The sequence below is a fragment of the Drosophila albomicans genome, chromosome 2R (genome assembly GCF_009650485.2).
Source record: "Drosophila albomicans strain 15112-1751.03 chromosome 2R, ASM965048v2, whole genome shotgun sequence".
NCBI classification, from domain to species: Eukaryota; Metazoa; Arthropoda; class Insecta; order Diptera; family Drosophilidae; genus Drosophila; species Drosophila albomicans.
In genome coordinates this window covers 35,213,873-35,234,954 of record NC_047631.2, presented here as the reverse complement: position 1 = coordinate 35,234,954, position 21,082 = coordinate 35,213,873, and the positions used below count along the sequence as shown (strand labels likewise).

The 21,082-nt window shown below is 34.0% G+C and overlaps 6 protein-coding genes across 6 annotated transcripts; 4 read left to right on the top strand and 2 right to left on the bottom strand.

Annotated features, from left to right (window-relative positions):
- The first annotated feature begins 154 nt into the window (after positions 1–154).
- On the top strand, positions 155–743 carry LOC127565842 (uncharacterized). The gene is made up of 2 exons (XM_052006528.1): positions 155–411; positions 490–743. The coding sequence occupies exons 1-2, from the start codon at positions 228–230 to the stop codon at positions 660–662; spliced, it is 357 nt and encodes a 118-aa protein (XP_051862488.1). The 5' UTR covers positions 155–227; the 3' UTR covers positions 663–743.
- Positions 744–8,609: 7,866 nt separating this feature from the next.
- LOC117576027 (cathepsin D) lies at positions 8,610–11,515 on the bottom strand. Its single transcript, XM_034260536.2, has one exon. The coding sequence runs from the start codon at positions 11,476–11,478 to the stop codon at positions 10,345–10,347; it is 1,134 nt and encodes a 377-aa protein (XP_034116427.1). The 5' UTR covers positions 11,479–11,515; the 3' UTR covers positions 8,610–10,344.
- Positions 11,516–12,040: 525 nt separating this feature from the next.
- LOC117576030 (U-Kazal-Dg21.2) lies at positions 12,041–12,820 on the top strand. Its single transcript, XM_052007867.1, has 3 exons — positions 12,041–12,180; positions 12,244–12,369; positions 12,451–12,820. The coding sequence occupies exons 1-3, from the start codon at positions 12,087–12,089 to the stop codon at positions 12,456–12,458; spliced, it is 228 nt and encodes a 75-aa protein (XP_051863827.1). The 5' UTR covers positions 12,041–12,086; the 3' UTR covers positions 12,459–12,820.
- Positions 12,821–14,022: 1,202 nt separating this feature from the next.
- On the top strand, positions 14,023–17,251 carry LOC117576026 (leucine-rich repeat protein soc-2 homolog). Its single transcript, XM_034260535.2, has 3 exons — positions 14,023–14,225; positions 14,766–15,201; positions 15,260–17,251. The coding sequence occupies exons 2-3, from the start codon at positions 14,853–14,855 to the stop codon at positions 16,702–16,704; spliced, it is 1,794 nt and encodes a 597-aa protein (XP_034116426.1). The 5' UTR covers positions 14,023–14,225; positions 14,766–14,852; the 3' UTR covers positions 16,705–17,251.
- A 1,517-nt stretch (positions 17,252–18,768) lies between these two features.
- LOC117576029 (protein CREG1) lies at positions 18,769–19,876 on the top strand. Its single transcript, XM_034260538.2, has 3 exons — positions 18,769–19,386; positions 19,448–19,529; positions 19,591–19,876. The coding sequence occupies exons 1-3, from the start codon at positions 18,961–18,963 to the stop codon at positions 19,698–19,700; spliced, it is 618 nt and encodes a 205-aa protein (XP_034116429.1). The 5' UTR covers positions 18,769–18,960; the 3' UTR covers positions 19,701–19,876.
- Positions 19,844–21,043, bottom strand: LOC117576028 (protein phosphatase 1 regulatory subunit 7). The gene has a single exon (XM_034260537.2). It carries the CDS (start codon positions 20,934–20,936, stop codon positions 19,944–19,946), a length of 993 nt encoding a protein of 330 aa, XP_034116428.1. The 5' UTR covers positions 20,937–21,043; the 3' UTR covers positions 19,844–19,943.
- Positions 21,044–21,082: the final 39 nt, after the last annotated feature.

Here is a 21,082-nt window from a genome sequence, read left to right as displayed (position 1 = left end):
TAAAATATTATTTAAGTGTTGAAATTGCATATAATTTATGAGTAAAAGGAATTCAACCTAATTATTAATGCGGTTGCACAATTATTAGATATAATTAAATTTCAATAGGATATAAATTAGATTTTTGTGGGCCTATAAAAGCGTAGTGAATATTCTGAAAAAATATCAGTTGTCCGAAAAGCTTCAACGAATTAATTCCATTTTTTTAAAAATTTGAATACAAAAAAATGACTGCTACATTCGTTCTAGTGCTAGGTTGCCTTGTATGTGGAGCATTAGCTGGACGTCCTGCTATTCAAGGACCTGTAGTTTCAGCACCAACTACAAACCCAGCACCAGTCACTGGTCCAGCGATTAACTATTTACCACCCTCCAAACCAACTGTTGTTGTTAACCGTCCCGTCGTCCAAAGTCCTGGGCCTCTTCCAGCGACCAACTATTTACCACCCTCTAAACCAGCTGTTGTTGTTAACCGTCCCGTCGTCCAAGGTCCTGGGCCAGTTGTTACACCACAAATTTTACCTCGACCAACTCCCGCAGCAACTACCGCCAAACCAATTACATTGCCCATCGCACCGTCAGCCCGTCCAATCTCAATCGGCAAAATTGGAATACCAGCTCAATCTGGCTCCCGCACTGTTGGATCCCGCGCTCCTTACTAATCATTTCGAATGTAATTTGGATGTGTTAATAAATGACGTCACTGCTCAATGATATAAAATAAAGTAGAACAATTAAATGTATTTACTTTATTTCTAATAGGAAACATATGGGTAATTCCATGACGGAATTTGTCCCGTGCGAGACTCTTTACATTGAAAATAACATAAACTGAAACAATTTTGAAAATAAGAAAAGTTTATTTTTGTAGCTCTAGCTAAGTACTTTAATTGGAGTTACGATCAGATAAAAATTGTGGAAGTTATTAAAGAAATACTTTTGTATGGGCAAAACGCCTACTTATTAGGGATTTTAGTTGCTTTGGCCGACAATCTGGTATATTGTGCCATCTATGGTATATTTTGAATGTGGTACTATATCGATATAACAAATATACCGTTTGGTATATTTAGCGGGTAGCGGATATCTCACAGTCGAGCACACTCGACTGTAGCTTTCTTACTTGTTTATACTGCAAATTAAAAGTTTATATTTATGTGAAAATGATACGAGCAACAGAAGGTTTTAAAAATAAAATAATGACTTTTTCGTAAAAAAAATCTTATTTCACCTAACAACGACAGAGTAAAAGCGATTACACACAATTTTCCGTCGATAATTTAATAAGTAGCCAATTATTACTTATTAGTCTAGTGTTCTTCTCTACCAAATCAACTAAAAGTTTAAAGCCAACAAATTGGGATCAAAATTGAGTGTAACACAAAGTTTCCCATTATTCTTGAAAAGTTAAAATAATATTGAAGATGCTTCTTATCAGTCTGAATGGGATTTTCCATTATTTATACTATTTTGTACTAGCGCCAGCATTGTTTTCTGATATAAATATTTTTGTTGACTTTGCCTTGGGGCTTCCTGCTATGCATTGTTAGTTTCTTAACTACAAGTAGCTTTGGTCATTATACCTTCCACAAATATAAAAAGCTAAACTTGTTAAATAAAAAAATAAAAACAAAAAAAAAAGTAAAAATTACAGGGTTGTTATATTATTGATGGTTGAAAATTGCAGTTTATCTGTAAGGTTTTCCCGAGTCTATGCTGAATCACATATACTATATGTGAGTTTTATTTACTATTAAATATATGCACCAATGACCACATTGTGTTTTGATAAAAATATTTTAATTTGATTTGCCTGTAATTCATTTTACCTTCGACAATATGGCAAAAGCTAAGATTAAAAAAAAAACAAAATGAAATTGTTAGTTTTCAATACTCTTTTATTGGGGGGTGAAATTTGCAGTTTCTCTGTACGGTATGCGTGATTCGTTTAATTTCAAATATAGGCAAGAAAAAGAATAAATATATATATATATATACAAAATAATGTATATATTAAATAAACAAATTGTTTAAGATAATCACTGATTAAAGGTATGAATACCAAATTTTATTAAAGTAAAAAGACAAATAATTAAGTATGTTCGATGCATATTAAAAATTGGTGAAGGGGTCAAGAATTCGAAATCTACAACGGTTATGAAAATCCAAATTTCATTAATCACAACATTTAATATGGGGCTTTCGTCCCAACAGTGCGAGGGCCAGTTACGGCTGAAACTGACACTTCTTTGACACTTTGTTTGCTGCCGCTGACAATTCTGCGCTGTGGACTGACTCCCGATGATGAAATTGATCTAGAGACTCCACCTGAAACACCGCTTTTGATTGGGCGAGCTGCGACAATTGGCTTCTGAAGAGTTGATCTTGGAACAGCAGGTGCGGCCGCTAAGGCAGCTGGACGTCCGCCTTTGATTGGTCGACCTGATCCGACTACGGATGCAGAAAGTGGTTTCGGTCCTACTCCTGCGGCAATTGGTTTCTGTAAAGTCGATCTTGGATACGGGGCAGCTGGACGTCCGCTTTTTATTGGACGACCTACTCCCACTGTGGATGAAGAAATAGGTTTCGGAGCAGCGCGTCGAGGTGCGGGTGCGGGTGCGGCGACACCAACCACACTCTTCGTTAATGATAAATTGGTAGATGCCGACGCTGACACCGTAACTTGGTTAACACCTAGGTTGGCAGATCTAGCAGGTCCAGAAGCTCGACCAGCTTCCTTAGATGGAGGTACATAGGAAATGGCTGGTCCAGCTACAGACCCTTTAGAAGAAGGACGACTTATAGCTCCGCCTGATGAAAGGTTCGAGGAAGCTGGAGGATGAGCGCCAACTATATATACAATACAACTCAGCAAAAGGACGTAGGAAATTGCCATTTTTAGTATCGTATTAAGATCAAGAATTGACTTAAAGGTTGCTTTCTTGACAAATGATGATGTTCAAGTTGAATTTCAGCACTTTTATAGTTGAATCTTCAGAATCTCAAGCTATTACGTTCTTCGACTGATATTAAATTGTTTTATTATAAATTAAATCGGAATGGAATTTAATTAGAATGCCTGCATTCAAAAAAAAAACACATACTTTGTACAATAATGAGGTCATATACATTAGTTAATTAGATTAGATAATTAGATAATATTAATATTTTGTATAATAATGAGGTCATACCCATTCGTTACAATTACAAACTTTAAAAACAAGTAAGAAAGCTACAGTCCAGTGTGCTCGACTGTAAGATATCCTCACCCATTTTTTCTACAACCATATTTTCACCACATCTGTATTCCGAAAAAATAATGAAGTATACCGAAGTCTATATGTGGTACATAAATATAGTACTGCACTCAATATTAAATATATATTATCTAACTAACTATTTATCACCCTTCAAACCAGCTGTTGTTGTTAACCGTCCTGTGGTCCAAAATCCTGGGCCTGTTGTTACACCACAAATTTTTACCTCAACCAACATATCTAATAATAGTCTATTACATTTTTTATATTGCAAATTAAAAGTATATATTTATGTGAAAATGATACGAGCAACAGAAGGTTTTAAAAATAAAATAATGACTTTTTCGTAAAAAAAATCTTATTTCACTTAACAACGACAGAGTAAAAGCGATTACACAATTTTCCGTCGATAATTTAATAAGTAGCCAATTATTACTTATTAGTCTAGTGTTCTTCTCTACCAAATCAACTAAAAGTTTAAAGCCAACAAATTGGGATCAAAATTGAGTGTAACACAAAGTTTCCCATTATTCTTGAAAAGTTAAAATAATATTGAAGATGCTTCTTATCAGTCTGAATGGGATTTTCCATTATTTATACTATTTTGTACTAGCGCCAGCATTGTTTTCTGATATAAATATTTTTGTTGACTTTGCCTTGGGGCTTCCTGCTATGCATTGTTAGTTTCTTAACTACAAGTAGCTTTGGTCATTATACCTTCCACAAATATAAAAAGCTAAACTTGTTAAATAAAAAAATAAAAACAAAAAAAAAGTAAAAATTACAGGGTTGTTATATTATTGATGGTTGAAAATTGCAGTTTATCTGTAAGGTTTTCCCGAGTCTATGCTGAATCACATATACTATATGTGAGTTTTATTTACTATTAAATATATGCACCAATGACCACATTGTGTTTTGATAAAAATATTTTAATTTGATTTGCCTGTAATTCATTTTACCTTCGACAATATGGCAAAAGCTAAGATTAAAAAAAAACAAAAATGAAATTGTTAGTTTTCAATACTCTTTTATTGGGGGGTGAAATTTGCAGTTTCTCTGTACGGTATGCGTGATTCGTTTAATTTCAAATATAGGCAAGAAAAAGAATAAATATATATTATATATATACAAAATAATGTATATATTAAATAAACAAATTGTTTAAGATAATCACTGATTAAAGGTATGAATACCAAATTTTATTAAAGTAAAAGACAAATAATTAAGTATGTTCGATGCATATTAAAAATTGGGTGAAGGGGTCAAGAATTCGAAATCTACAACGGTTATGAAAATCCAAATTTCATTAATCACAACATTTAATATGGGGCTTTCGTCCCAACAGTGCGAGGGCCAGTTACGGCTGAAACTGACACTTCTTTGACACTTTGTTTGCTGCCGCTGACAATTCTGCGCTGTGGACTGACTCCCGATGATGAAATTGATCTAGAGACTCCACCTGAAACACCGCTTTTGATTGGGCGAGCTGCGACAATTGGCTTCTGAAGAGTTGATCTTGGAACAGCAGGTGCGGCCGCTAAGGCAGCTGGACGTCCGCCTTTGATTGGTCGACCTGATCCGACTACGGATGCAGAAAGTGGTTTCGGTCCTACTCCTGCGGCAATTGGTTTCTGTAAAGTCGATCTTGGATACGGGGCAGCTGGACGTCCGCTTTTTATTGGACGACCTACTCCCACTGTGGATGAAGAAATAGGTTTCGGAGCAGCGCGTCGAGGTGCGGGTGCGGGTGCGGCGACACCAACCACACTCTTCGTTAATGATAAATTGGTAGATGCCGACGCTGACACCGTAACTTGGTTAACACCTAGGTTGGCAGATCTAGCAGGTCCAGAAGCTCGACCAGCTTCCTTAGATGGAGGTACATAGGAAATGGCTGGTCCAGCTACAGACCCTTTAGAAGAAGGACGACTTATAGCTCCGCCTGATGAAAGGTTCGAGGAAGCTGGAGGATGAGCGCCAACTATATATACAATACAACTCAGCAAAAGGACGTAGGAAATTGCCATTTTTAGTATCGTATTAAGATCAAGAATTGACTTAAAGGTTGCTTTCTTGACAAATGATGATGTTCAGTTTGAATTTCAGCACTTTTATAGTTGAATCTTCAGAATCTCAAGCTATTACGTTCTTCGACTGATATTAAATTGTTTTATTATAAATTAAATCGGAATGGAATTTAATTAGAATGCCTGCATTCAAAAAAAAAACACATACTTTGTACAATAATGAGGTCATATACATTAGTTAATTAGATTAGATAATTAGATAATATTAATATTTTGTATAATAATGAGGTCATACCCATTCGTTACAATTACAAACTTTAAAAAACAAGTAAGAAAGCTACAGTCCAGTGTGCTCGACTGTAAGATATCCTCACCCATTTTTTCTACAACCATATTTTCACCACATCTGTATTCCGAAAAAATAATGAAGTATACCGAAGTCTATATGTGGTACATAAATATAGTACTGCACTCAATATTAAATATATATTATCTAACTAACTATTTATCACCCTTCAAACCAGCTGTTGTTGTTAACCGTCCTGTGGTCCAAAATCCTGGGCCTGTTGTTACACCACAAATTTTACCTCAACCAACATATCTAATAATAGTCTATTACATTTTTTATATTGCAAATTAAAAGTATATATTTATGTGAAAATGATACGAGCAACAGAAGGTTTTAAAAATAAAATGACGATTTTTTCGTAAAAATATCTTATTTCACTTAACAACAACAGAGTAAAAGCGATTACACACAATTTTCCGTCGATAATTTAATAAGTAGCCAATTATTACTTATTAGTCTAGTGTTCTTCTCTACCAAATCAACTAAAAGTTTAAAGCCAACAAATTGGGATCAAAATTGAGTGTAACACAAAGTTTCCCATTATTCTTGAAAAGTTAAAATAATATTGAAGATCCTTCTTATCAGTCTGAATGGGATTTTCCATTATTTATACTATTTTGTACTAGCGCCAGCATTGTTTTCTGATATAAATATTTTTGTTGACTTTGCCTTGGGGCTTCCTGCTATTCATTGTTAGTTTCTTAACTACAAGTAGCTTTGGTCATTATACCTTCGACAAATATAAAAAGCTAAACTTGTTAAATAAAAAAATAAAACAAAAAAAAAAGTAAAAATTACAGGATTGTTATATTATTGATGGTTGAAAATTGCAGTTTATCTGTAAGGTTTTCCCGAGTCTATGCTGAATCACATATACTATATGTGAGTTTTATTTACTATTAAATATATGCACCAATGACCACATTGTGTTTTGATAAAAATATTTTAATTTAGTTTACCTGCGATTCATTTTACCTTCGACAATATGGCAAAAGCTAAGATTAAAAACAACAAAATAAATTGTCAGTTTTCAATACTCTTTTATTGGTGTGTGAAAATTGCAGTTTCTCTGTACGGTATGCGTGAGTCTATTTCAAATAACATCAATTCGTTTAATTTTAAATATAGGCAAGAAAGGGAATAAATATATATTATATATATACAAAATACTGTATATATAAAATAAAAAAAATGGTTTAAAATATTCACTGATTAAAGGTATGAATACCAAATTTTATTAAAGTAAAAGACAAATAATTAAGTATGTTCGATGCATATTGAAAATTGGGTGAAGGGGTCAAGAATTGGAAATCTACAACGGTTATGAAACTCAAAATTTCATTAATCACAACATTTAATATGGGGCTTTCGTCCCAACAGTGCGAGGGCCAGTTACGGCTGAAACTGACACTTCTTTGACACTTTGTTTGCTGCCGCTGACAATTCTGCGCTGTGGACTGACTCCCGATGATGAAATTGATCTAGAGACTCCACCTGAAACACCGCTTTTGATTGGGTGAGCTGCGACAATTGGCTTCTGAAGAGTTGATCTTGGAACAGCAGGTGCGGTCGCTAAGGCAGCTGGACGTCCGCTTTTTATTGGACGACCTACTCCCACTGTGGATGAAGAAATAGGTTTCGGAGCAGCGCGTCGAGGTGCGGGTGCGGGTGCAGATGAACGGACACCAACCACACTCTCCGTTAATGATAAATTGGTAGATGCTGACGCTGACACCGTAACTTGGTTAACACCTAGGTTGGCAGATCTAGCAGGTCCAGAAGCTCGACCAGCTTCCTTAGATGGAGGTACATAGGAAATGGCTGGTCCAGCTACAGACCCTTTAGAAGAAGGACGACTTATAGCTCCGCCTGATGAAAGGTTCGAGGAAGCTGGAGGATGAGCGCCAACTATATATACAATACAACTCAGCAAAAGGACGTAGGAAATTGCCATTTTTAGTATCGTATTAAGATCAAGAATTGAATTAAAGGTTGCTTTCTTGACAAATGATGATGTTTCAGTTGAATTTCAGCACTTTTATAGTTGAATCTTCAGAATCTCAAGCTATTACGTTCTTCGACTGATATTAAATTGTTTTTATAAATTAAATCGGGATGGAATTTAATTAGAATGCCTGCATTCCAAAAAAACACAAACTTTGTATAATAATGAGGTCATATACATTTGTTAATTACATTAAATATTATTAATATTTTGTATAATAATGAGGTCATACCCATTCGTTACAAACTTTGCAAAACAAGTAGGAAAGCCGAAAGTCGAGTGTGCTCGACTGTAAGATACCCTCACCCATTTTCTCTACAATCATATTTTCACCACATCTATATTCCGAAAAAATAATGAAGTATTCCGAAGTCTATGTGTGGTACATAAATATAATACTACATTCAAAATTATATATATATTTTATGGAAATGACTTTTTTTGCTATATAAATAAAAATACATATGTATACTATACTACTATAAATATTTATTATTACTTTATATACATATATAGTAAATATATACTTTATGCGACCCGAGATCTCTGCTTTTAACTACTTCGACTTCAACAAAAAAAATATTATAAATAATTTAAAAATATATTTAAAAACATTATTTTTGCGTATAAGCAGATTAAACCACTTTAGTAACTTAAAATACATTGCCGTATTATGTACTAATCCACCACAAAGTTGAAAGGATTAAATGTTGCCCTTTATCTATCCGTATGAATACCAATCCATCTCTCTGTACAAAGCTTTAGGAGCTGGAGGTTTACATTTTTTTGTTAGACTTTTAAGTACCGAATTTTTATCCTCGCAAAACAAAAGTGTTTTATTTTGGGATACATAAGAATAAAATTTGATTGTGATCATATGAAAGATATCGAATAAGGGGTAAAAGTCTACTAGATGTATTAGCTCTGATTACAAATCTCGGAATAACAAAATTGGGTTACAAAAACAATTTAATTATAAGACAGTGTGTTTGAAGTTTATTTTAACGTACAAGAAAAATAATAATGCTTTTTAGATTCATATTCAAAATTAAGTGCTGAGGTCGATGATTCAATGATAGCTGCAAGTTCGATTACACAAAACATTTAATAGGGAGCATGTGCCCCAACAGTCCGACGGCCAGGAGCTGCTGAAACTCCAATTCTCTTGGCACTTTGTTTACGGCCGCTAGCGATTATGCGGTCTGCACCGGATGATGAAATTGTTTTAGGTGCTCGTGCTCCGACTATTGGCTTCTGTGCAGTTGGTCGTGAAACACCACGACCAGAATATTGGGGAGTGGGACGTCCGCTTTTAATTGGTCGACCTGCTCCGGCTGCGGATCCTGAAATTACGTTGGGTCCTGCTACTGACGCAATTGGTTTCTGCTTAGTTAATCTTGGAACAGATGATCCATGTGACCCATGTCGGGTAGCTGGACGGACACCAGCCAAACCCTTAGTTGAGGGTGAATTGGAAGGTGAAAGTCCTGAGCTTGTGGTTTGGCCAACAGCTGGTCTAGCAGCATTGACAGTTGCAGTTGTGCGCTGGGCAGTGTACTTTGATCCAGTAGATCCTATTTCCTTAGGCGGAGGTAAATAGGAATTCGCAGGGACAGAACCACTGCCTTTGATCGCGGCAGGTGCCTTGCCAGTCGCTAACGGATACGACGGAGCTGGACGATGAGCCACAACTCCATATAAGAGACAACTTAGCACAAACACATGGGAGAATGCCATTTTTAGTATTAGTGTTAAATTCCGATATGGTTAATCTAATGATGCTCATCCAGTCGAAATACAACACTTTTATAGTTGAGACTCCAAATGATTTGTAAGCTGTTTTCGCATTTCCACTGAATTTTACATTGTTGATTATACTTTTGATTGACATGGAAACCATTATTAATTTGCCCAAAATAATAAAGTAATAATTAATCATATATACACATTATTACACATTCACATTTTAAAAGTAATTCAATTAAATTAATCCGTTGATGGCTAATGGTTATCCTATACTACATATTTGAGGCAAATTAAGCTTTCAAAGTCATGCTGTCTCGTTGACTATAATGTTTATATTTTTTTAATTTTCAAAACAAATGAAACCCTTTTGACTCTTTAGATATTTGCTCCTTCTAAACCTTTCAGTCAGTATGCGTTAAATGTAAACAGATTTTAGATTGCAACTAAAAGCAAAGAGTAGTATTTCTAAGTGGTTAATAGGTCATTCACTGATTTTATCAAATAAGTTCATTAACATTACTGAACTGCGTATTTTAAAATTATTTGAAGATGTTAATCATTTTTGTAAATTCCAACGGCATACGTCACATTTTGTAAAGCTTCTTAGAAATATATTCCCGCATAACCGGGCATCAGTCGTCAAAAAGTATGCAGATTTCAGATTATTCAGATTATAACTAAAAGTAATGAGTAGCTGTGCTAAGTGGTTAGTATTAAGTCATTCACCGATTTATATCAAATAAGTGTATTAACTTGTCTTATCAATTGTAGCATACATATTTTGAATTTTAGAGATTCTAAGAAATATCTAACATATACAAAAAATGGGTAATTTGTGTATTCAATGATCCAAATATTTTATGATATATAATAAAAATAATAGTAAATGTATGTAATTACAATTATTTTATTAACTTATATATAATAACACAGATTATTTCCATGGCGATTAATATTTCAATTTGATTCTCCCACGACTTCGGCCAACCCAATACGTTTATTTTCCGCATCATAAACACTATAGAATAGTGTTAGGAAGATATTGCCAAGTACCCAGAATTCTAAAGAAACTGGTATAAAAGCGCTTGTGCACATCTTTGTATTTAAAGTTTCCAATTCAACAATATAGTTTATAGAACTAATCGAATAAATTTTTCCCCCAATACGGAGGTCAACATTTGGTAATTGGGTTCGTTCACAACTCAGTACATAACTATTGTTTTCTACCTTAGCACCAATGGCTTCATGTAACTTGTCAAAGACTCGATGCGGTACCAAAATTAGCGATGTCCCCGTGTCTAAAATAGCATTCACGTTATCCTCGATTTGCTTGCTTCCCACAAATACACCAGACATCTTAAACTGCCAGTATCCAGTATCCAGAAGTGATACGTAGTGAAGTACCCCTTTGTATTTATCAGCATCGATCGTTCCAAATTTGATATTTCCACCGTAGTTGTCCCCAGTCGTTCGCCTTAGATAAACCGAAAACAGACATTTTTTGATATGGTTCTGTTGACAGAGAAGTTGAAAGAAGGGGATTGAATCTTTCCAAGCAAGCTGGCCAAAGCCTAATCCGACAATGCCATCAAATTTCGTGTTGACAAACGTTGGCTGATAATGTAGCAATGTTTCGCCAAAAATTAAGCCAGATAGCTCAACACCATCCAATAGTAATGTGTCCTGAGAAAGGTAGCCACTTACATTCCCGTTTCCATAGACAGAAGTGAAGTTACGGCCAATTCTTCTATGGCTTGAGGACATGTTTGCATTGTAACGACTATGTAGCTGACAAGCGGAATTGATAGTAAGACAGTTGCTAGAAGGTAGCCACGTGTTTGCTGAGCCGGTGTCAAATAGCACATTGAAGATTTGGGGAGGTGTTCCCATACCAACACACCCATAGTATTCCACATTATCGCGAGTTTTTAGAGAAATTTGAATTACACCTGACCCTGAAAAACTGGAAGATCTTTGGCTGACCATAGGTTTTTCTGATACTTTTAAGGAACCTTGCTGCATACGACTAGCGACTGTCGTGTGAAATAAAATAAGTAGCTCGCAGAATAGCAATGACAAAAATTGAAACATCTCGAATGCAAGTTACAGGTAAACTAACATTTTTTTAAACCACTTTTCGAATAAAGGCTTACAGTTGTTTGCAGTAATTAACCCATTCTATTAATGAAATATGCATTTTTTTGCAATTATATGTTTTTCAGCTTAATTAGCTTTTGTCAAAAGTGCTTGACTGCAAGATTTGTGTTACACGCCCACAATCACAATTAAACGGAACATGCATACTGAAACATTAACTATGCAAATTATAACGGAAAATTTTCATTAGTTTGACTTGGGCTACAATAAACACAACAATACCATACCAGTGTACTATATATGTATTTGAACTTAAACAAGCACCAATATTAAATGAAAAAGTTTACTTGGGTTATCTACAAATATGCATACACATGTATGTACATATATCCGTTCGACGATTTCAACGAAAAGGTAATGCACGAGCACAACAGTTGCCAGATATGAAGTATTTTTATAAATTAAAATAATATTGACACAATTTTTGAAAACAAATATGCAAAAAACAAATAATTATTATACACGTAAAAAGTCTATACATGAATACTTTAATTCAGTCATTATTAAAAAATTTCATACAGCGAGAAAGTCATAACCCTAGAATGAAAAGTGCACAAACTTTTGATTATAAGCTAACAGTGGTTACATTTCTAACTGTTATAAGTATTATATATGGACAGTTATCTACAATAGAAGGTTAAGCAATTAGATGACATGCAGGACATTGGCATTTTTAAAATTTAAGTCATTCCATTACAGTGCCAAATAAATGTCACGATGTCTGTCCTACCGGATATCGCGTTGTTTGTGGATTCCACAATGGATACTTGCGAACGTTTGCCAGCAGTTGTGTGATGCGAATGTATAACTGCAAGTACCAAAAAGGTAAGTAACAAAAAACTCAAAGGTTCAATTTTAATCATTAATAATTATTTTTTAATAGACTATCGAATCATATCTCAACAGGCATGTGAATTTATTAGCAATGAAGATTTACGAAAGTTAGAGCTTTAAAAGCGACACGGATGCAATATGAAAATACCGCTAGATGGCGCTACAATCTACGGCGCATGCGTTGCAAACATTTTTTGTTGGCTGTGGCTTAAAGTCGTCAAGATATACTAACATACATATTTACATATAATCACATACGTGCTAATGTTTTATGTGAAACATCTGAGTAAATTACATTAGCATAACTAAAACATAATTAATTAAATTTAAACGATAACTTACCGACTCTAAAACATCAAGTATACAAATATTGCAAACGTTAACATCAGTATTTAAGTTAAGCAAGGAAGCTAAGTGGTTAAGATATTTGAATGTAAGTATACACAGTATGTGTATGCACATAGACCAGAACAACGTATAGCAAAAGTGTGTTTGGCCAGGTCAACATTTATAAAAGAGCTACCAAAGTGAACGCGGAAAACTCTAAATAATTACAGCTCCTAAAGTGGCAAGTTTTATTAACAGGTTAGTTGTCTTTCAGTTTTAGAAGGTGTATACATATACGTTTTGCACACTACTAATAATATAATTACACAAATACATATATACTACATACACACATATGTGTGTATAACATATTTGTTTGTTCAATTCCAAATGTTTTATGTATGTTTAATGCAAAAATGTGAAAATGTATGGAACAATCATTTTACTAATATTTTCTTAAATCAAAATTCTGTTTTCCTATATATGTATATTTGTATAACATTTAAGTTGATATACGCACATACATACATACATATGTTCATACATTTCTAGTTAAATATATATACAATTATATGATAAAAAGTAAATATAAATATCTGATAACTAACAATTTAATAATGAAAAGGTATGATTTTATATAAAATGCTCAGTGAATGAAATTTTATATTATCCCAATACACCATATTGAAGCCTATTATATATTTATATACATAAATGTATACACATGTCGTTATATACATTTTTACATATGTATACAAAATATAAAATCATATTAAAAAAAATGCTTCAAATCCAGACAACTTTCATTACTATTTACGCTTACAGTAAAGTAATTAAAAAAAAATTAAAAATAAATATGAATCGAAACAAATTTAAAATATATAGTTAAATTAAAATCTATAGTAATAATAACTTTGATAAGTGGGATCTTTGGAATTCCTATAATTGTATTTATAGTGAAATTTGTTAAAAATGCCTTTGCCATTAATATTAATATGTTACTCTGAATATATGAAAATACCGAAAGTTACCATACGTTGATTATAATTTCTATGCAGTGTGACCATATGTAGAATATTCTAGACAGTATGAAGGTATGCATGTAATTAAAGACGTGTAACGAGTGTTCGAGTAGTGTAATAACATGTTCTCTGATTCTTTAAAATATCAATTAAAAAAACGTCGTTACGAATTTTGCTTGTCGTTATATGTGTTTCTTACATCCTACAAATATTCAAGATAAATTATTATCAGCTGCCTTTTATTTACTTTAGGATATTTTGATGGCGTAAAATAGTCAATTTATAGATTTAAATCACGGTCACTTAGTTGCCACTCGGGCTTTAATGTTCTTTTAATTTTTATTGAATTATTAAAAAAAATATATAGCGAGACGATTTTAATAAATAATTTAAAATATTTCGATTTATAAATAATGGTTTTTCGCTAGAAAAGTGCAAGTTCTGTGCAATATGTTGATTTTGCTTATACCGGTGCGACGCTAAATTTGAAAAGAACTTGTAAGTTTTGACGTGTTTTACTGTAACTTTTGCAATATTAAAACGAAAGGAAATCCTTTTAACTTGATATATACAATGATATATGCTATTATAGAAGTTTAGTTCTTATCCGTTAATGTGTATTCCTCGTATATGACATATAACACTGTTAAAAGTGCGCAGATTTATTATTTCAGTAGTACAACGCGTAAATGATCATGCGAGTAATAAGCCCACAACACAAGCAAAAAATGATTAATAATAAAAAAGGAGTGGCAAATAATACAGAAGTCTTATCTTTCAAAGGGCATGCATTATGATATTACGATTATGTTATTACGCGGAGTGCAGTCTTACATATATTGTTAAGAGAATAGTATTTTTAAACGCTTACTTGACGTTCTTTAATACCTTAGATCCAATAAGAAGTTGTCTTTGGTTGGTCTTTCCATCTAACCTTGACATATGTATATGTACATTTATATATGTATATGGGTGTGGTCGATCGTTATCTATAGAGTTAAAATACATTAATGATTCTATTTTAATATTACTATTCAGGCAATACCTACGATTTCCTAATCACTTGCTTTTGGCATTCATCTGGGCAATACATTGCCGCCGTGTACCGCAAGACTGGGCAAAATTATGAACTTGTGCTCCTCGGCTGGTGCAACTGCATCAACTACATCACTATCGTCTACGGGAAACACCGAAAGTAACGGGAGCGGCCAGTCTGAAGCGACGCACTGCTTTGGTGGTGGAGGGGGAGGAGGAATCATTAGCGGTGCCCGAGATCCATCGAGCGGATTTAGCAGCGATCAAAACCTAACACACAACGAAAACAATACAATTATGCCGCCCGAGACACGTCCCAAGATGGTGACGGTGAAGCATCCTGAATCAAATAAACCCAAGCCAACCACTAAAAAAATTGTTAAAAACATTCAAGCAGATCAAGATGTTATAAAAGCATTGCAACGTTGCCGCGATGAAGGTGAAATCTTAATTGATCATTATAATATCATTATTTCATTATATACCAATCATTTTAGGTATTAAGCGCTTGGACCTCAGTAAATCCTCCATCACCGTTCTTCCCTCAACGGTTAGGGAATGTGTGCATCTCACCGAGCTTTACTTGTATAGCAACAAAATTGGACAGTTGCCCCCGGAGATTGGATGTCTAGTGAACTTGAGGAATTTGGCTCTAAATGAAAATTCGCTAACATCGCTGCCGGAATCGTTGAAGCACTGCACACAACTAAAAGTTTTAGACTTGAGACACAACAAACTTGCTGAAATTCCACCGGTCATCTATAAACTGCTCACATTGACCACTTTGTACTTGCGTTTCAACAGAATCACAACTGTGGCAGATGAGCTGCGTCAGTTAGTCAACCTAACAATGCTGAGTTTGCGTGAGAACAAAATCAAGGAGTTGGGGTGTGCTATTGGCGCGCTAGTAAATTTGACTACACTCGATGTATCTCATAACCATTTGGAGCACTTACCGGATGATATTGGCAATTGTGTAAATCTAAGTGCACTTGATCTTCAGCACAATGAGCTACTTGACATACCCGATAGTATTGGTAATTTGAAGTGTCTGGTACGTTTAGGTTTACGATATAATCGACTAAACTGTGTACCCATTTCGTTAAAGAACTGCAAATGCATGGATGAATTTAATGTTGAGGGCAACGGCATTACCCAGTTGCCAGATGGCATTCTTGCTAGCCTGAGTGCATTGACAACGATTACACTGTCACGTAACCAATTCACCAGTTATCCGACAGGGGGGCCAGCGCAATTCACTAATGTGTATAGCATAAATCTAGAGCACAATCGTATCGACAAAATACCCTATGGTATATTTTCACGAGCTAAGGGCCTAACAAAATTAAATATGAAGGAGAATATGCTAACTGCTTTACCACTAGACGTAGGCACCTGGATTAACATGGTCGAACTCAATTTGGCTACAAATGCACTGCAAAAATTACCAGATGATATAATGAACCTGCAAAACCTGGAAATACTTATTCTTTCCAACAACATGCTCAAAAAGATACCCAACACAATTGGAAATTTGCGCAAGCTTCGAATTTTGGATCTAGAAGAGAACCGCATCGAAGTTTTGCCGCATGAGATTGGTTTATTGCATGAATTGCAGCGGCTTATATTGCAAACTAATCAGATAACCATGCTGCCACGTAGCATTGGGCACTTGAGCAATCTTACACACCTATCTGTTAGCGAAAACAATTTGCAATTTCTGCCAGAAGAAATTGGTTCACTGGAAAGCCTGGAGAACCTTTATATAAATCAAAATCCAGGCTTGGAAAAGTTACCATTTGAGCTGGCATTATGTCAAAATCTAAAGTATTTAAATATTGACAAATGCCCACTCGGCACAATTCCACCAGAGATTCAAGCTGGAGGACCCTCTTTGGTCTTGCAATGGCTTAAAATGCATTCACCTTACCGGCAAATGTGAGATGTTGACGGCGTCTGGCGAACCGTCTATGTGGGCAGTGACTGTAATTATCAGTACGAGCTACAGACGGTGCAGCAGACGCATCACAAACAAACAGATAGAGGGGCCAGCGAGCGGCGCTAACGCTGCAAGTTTAGCCTTGTTTTCTCCCTGTTTCCTACTCTGCCAGTAAAACTAATATCTTTCCCAATGGGTTTGGAGTGTATTGTCAGGCCGATAATAGCTTTAAAATATACCAATGTCCCGAGTTTTGTAATACTGCCCCGATTTATTTCACCCTATTTTTACATTTATTTGTTAATTATTTCACTTTCAAATGTATTGTCGAGTAGGTTTTCGATCGATATTTGTACATTAAGCTAGTCATAAACAATTAAATAAAAGCTTTCGATGGTGTAGTATGAACCTAATCTCTAAATCTATTGCCGTTATACCCAGCTAAAGCAAATGCTAATCATAAAACACGAAAAACAAACGCCAAGGAATTGTTTGAAAAAAATGTATAACTATGACATAGTTAAAACCTACTATTATATAAGTATATATATATATTAATATATATATATATATATATATATATATATATGTTAAAGTAATTGTATTAAAATTGAAAGATCATTGTTTGAGTGGTTTAAGCAAGTAATATGCATTAAATTGAGGTGTACATATATAGAAACGATATACTTCATCGATAATAAAACTACATAACATAATATGTATTTAAATACAAATTTATTTGCTTTTAGCGAAATACGAGTCAACAAACCAATAGTATATACTGAAAGTAAACTATTGTTCACTCACATGCATTGTATGTAAGCTTAATACTTGGTGTTATCTAGTCGAAAAAAAAATTGTAAATTTATCAGTGGTTTGTGTGCGTTAAGGTGTCACTTGAACTTAATTTTCCGCATTCATTAGCATTAATTTACACAAATTCTTCCCTTCGAAAATTTGCGTGATTTAAAAAGTTTTACCATTGACTGTTTTACTAAAACATAACTGAGAGTTATATTCAAGAAGCTCAAAATAAATTATATTTTAAGAAGGTTTATTTTTTAATAATAAAAATGGGCTGAGTTTTCCAAGATAAATGGACTTTAAACTTTTAATAAAAATATATAAATTTAAATCAACGAATGCAAAACTATGAGTGTATAGATACATACATAAATATAAATTACTTATTCATATACGTCATGCACATTACAAAACATTAATGAAAAAAATCAAGTTATATATGTTCATGCCGATATGTGTATAGTTCGCTTATTCGATGGTAGACTGTATGTATGACCCATTACTTAGTGGTGTACTAAACCTATAACCTAAAAGACATACCCATGGACAACTCACAAAAATACAAAAGAATTATACCAATGTCCACAATCAATATACATTCAGATGCATTCGTTAATACATATGTTTGCTATTTTCATCAATAATCAGTTCAAAAACCGACTATTAAGTATCCAAAGTCCGAAAATCTTTGTTCACTTTTGATTTTTGATGAATGATCATCAGATGCATGAACGCTTAGTCATCTGAGCTGAACTTAAATACTTTACTCTAATCATTAAAATATTGAGCGAAAAGTAGACATATCTAATAAAAAGAACTCCGGTGTCTCAACTATAATTTACTTATTATAACATTCCAGTGTGGTCGACATACATACATACATATGTGCATATAAACAATTATACATAGCTGTAGATGTATACAAATAATAAGCTATGTAAATATGAAAGCTCATAAAAAAGGAAAATAAACAGAATGTTAAATGTGAGTAAAACAGAGACATTCAATTTAATTAAATTGCAATCACAATTAACAAATATATGTATATGTGAAATTAAAGAAAGAAATCGAAAAACTTTAATGTAAAGTTTTCAGAAACTCACCATAATATTGAAATAAACGAAATGTTAATTTTCATTGTTAAATCACAGTTGATAACATAGAGCTTAAAAGCTCTTTTGCAATAGCATGCATCTGTATAAGTAGTAGAGAGATAACAAAAATGTATTGTCTGTTGTTGCGATAACACGGTGCAAGGGCCATTTAACAAAAGCGTACGGTTAACGTGTTAATTTGTCTATAGCTCTTTATTCTTGAAAAACGCAATATATATGCTTATATATATTCTTGCATTCCGAAAAGTATTTAAAGGCTATCGAGGTGTTAATTACTCCAGTGTGCATTACAGGCATTAACGTTGCATAGTAGTTTTCCAGTTACAAATTAAAGGAAAGAATGCTGCTGCCCTCAGTGATCACCATATTGTTAGTGTCATATACGCAAGCTTACTCGGCACTTCAGGATGCTCAGGTTATAGCCGAGTTTAAACGAGAATCGGAATTGAACCATACCAAGATAGTCCGTGAATTGGTTCATCGTGCAAATTGGGCATCTGTGGGCACAATTTCTACAAATGGCTACGTGAAAGACTATCCCATGGTTAATATTATCTCGATTGATGACAATAACGAACAAAAGGTCTCTACAGGAGTTATTCGCTTTTTGCTAACCGATTTGGATTTTACGGGCAACGATTGGCAAAGCAATAACAAAGTGACTTTCATGTTTACTGATGAACAAACCTTAAATTGCAAAAGCTATAATAAGGATCCTATGGAGCCCACTTGTGCGCGTGCTATGCTTAGTGGACAAGTAACAAAGGTGTGTTACGAAACTCTTACTGTTTATATTACATACCTACATACTTTGCTAAATTTTACAGATGGACAAAGATTCACCGAAGTACAATTCTTCACTAAGAGTGTTTATTGATCGTCACCCGGCAGCTGAAAAGTGGATAACCAGTAGTATCCGATATACTTAACATTTGAAAAATAATCAATATCCCAATAACTAATTTTTCAGGACATCAATTTTACCTTTGTGAACTGGATATTCAAAATATATTTGTGCTGGACTTTTATGGTGGACCACATCAGGTCAATGTCTCTGATTACTATGCCATCAATATTTAAGCAAAGGAAGAATTATGTTAAATAATAAGTACATATTTCGACTGCTGTATTTTAATGAACAAACTTATTTCTCTAACTACTATGCCATTGATATTTGAGCAATACAAGAAAAGTTTTTAAATGAATAAGAAAATATATCAAAATTGTTCCACAGTGACAAGATAATTGGAAATTTATTTAAGTGTATAATTTATTTGTTAACGCTTAGTTATACTCAGCGGTTTTTATATTTTTGGATTTTAATTACGATTGTGCACCTGGCATCACACACAAAGTGGCATCTATTTTTTGCAGATGGGGCAGAATGTCACGCAATTTGGAGCGATAGCGGACATCTGTAGCTACTGGATTGTGTTCTAGGTAGATTGTTTGTAGTGATTTGTTTATCTTCAACACTTCCAGATTTTTCCAGTTATCGATACCATTATCATTCAACCATATTTCCTCCAGCTGCTCTAGTGCTTCCAAATTGCTTATTGTCTTCAATCTATTCTTGGCAAGATCGAGTGTGTCCAAGTTTTTATTGCCGGACAAATTCTCAATGATTTCAATACCATTTTCTGATATATACAATTCTTTCAAGTTAGTCAGCTTCTCCAAATTTTCAATCTTGATAATACGATTTGCTTGAAGACTCAATATTTCAAGGTTTATTAAAGTATCGAGATTTTCAATTTTCGCTATTTTGTTCTTGCCTAGAAATAGCTGACGCAAATTCACCAAACTTTCGATATTTTCAATCTTTTTCAACTTGTTGTCTCCAAGTTCTAACATCGTAAGATTGGTTAGTATGCCAATGTTTTCAATGAAGTTGATTTTGTTTGCCACAAAATATAATTTTTGCAGTTTGAGTAGTTTGTCCAAGTTCTCGATTTTGGTCAGTCGGTTGAAGCTGAGGTCCAGAATCTCCAGATTCTCCAGTTCATCAAGATTCTCAATTTTTGTAATTTGATTATCGTAAAGCTCCAGCTCTACAAGGTTCTTCAGCATTTCCAAGTTCTCAATTTTCTTTATAAGATTCCAACGCAAATATAATCGCTCAATATTAATTAGAGGCTCAAAATTCTCCAGTTTGTCTATGCGTCGATGATTCAAATCAAGTTCATAGCATTCAGGATCGATCATCACAATTTCTTCAATTGATGCCACCATCTCGCCGGGAATTATCTGCATACCAGCTGTTGATTTGGTGTCCCGATTTTTGGCCATTGCATTATCACCGTCAGCCATATTCATAAAAACGCTTTTACTATGTAAGATTTACAATTTCACAATGTTTTAAATGCCGCCTGGCCTGCTTGTAGATTTTCCTGATGATTTTTTTTTAGACAAAAGTGTTTGTAGTGTTGTAAAGTTGTGAAACACACGATGCCTCAGTGTTG

Coding starts and splice junctions, on each gene's coding strand:
- LOC127565842 (XM_052006528.1), top strand. CDS start 228: ATGACTGCTACATTCGTTCTAGTGCTAGGTTGCCTTGTATGTGGAGCA. Junction 412..489: donor TAACCGTCCCGTCGTCCAAA/GTCCTGGGCCTC, acceptor CCGTCGTCCAAG/GTCCTGGGCCAGTTGTTACA.
- LOC117576027 (XM_034260536.2), bottom strand. CDS start 11,478: ATGTTTCAATTTTTGTCATTGCTATTCTGCGAGCTACTTATTTTATTT.
- LOC117576030 (XM_052007867.1), top strand. CDS start 12,087: ATGAAAAGTGCACAAACTTTTGATTATAAGCTAACAGTGGTTACATTT. Junction 12,181..12,243: donor ACAGTTATCTACAATAGAAG/GTTAAGCAATTA, acceptor ATTCCATTACAG/TGCCAAATAAATGTCACGAT.
- LOC117576026 (XM_034260535.2), top strand. CDS start 14,853: ATGAACTTGTGCTCCTCGGCTGGTGCAACTGCATCAACTACATCACTA. Junction 15,202..15,259: donor GCAACGTTGCCGCGATGAAG/GTGAAATCTTAA, acceptor CAATCATTTTAG/GTATTAAGCGCTTGGACCTC.
- LOC117576029 (XM_034260538.2), top strand. CDS start 18,961: ATGCTGCTGCCCTCAGTGATCACCATATTGTTAGTGTCATATACGCAA. Junction 19,387..19,447: donor TTAGTGGACAAGTAACAAAG/GTGTGTTACGAA, acceptor TAAATTTTACAG/ATGGACAAAGATTCACCGAA. Junction 19,530..19,590: donor AGCTGAAAAGTGGATAACCA/GTAGTATCCGAT, acceptor CTAATTTTTCAG/GACATCAATTTTACCTTTGT.
- LOC117576028 (XM_034260537.2), bottom strand. CDS start 20,936: ATGAATATGGCTGACGGTGATAATGCAATGGCCAAAAATCGGGACACC.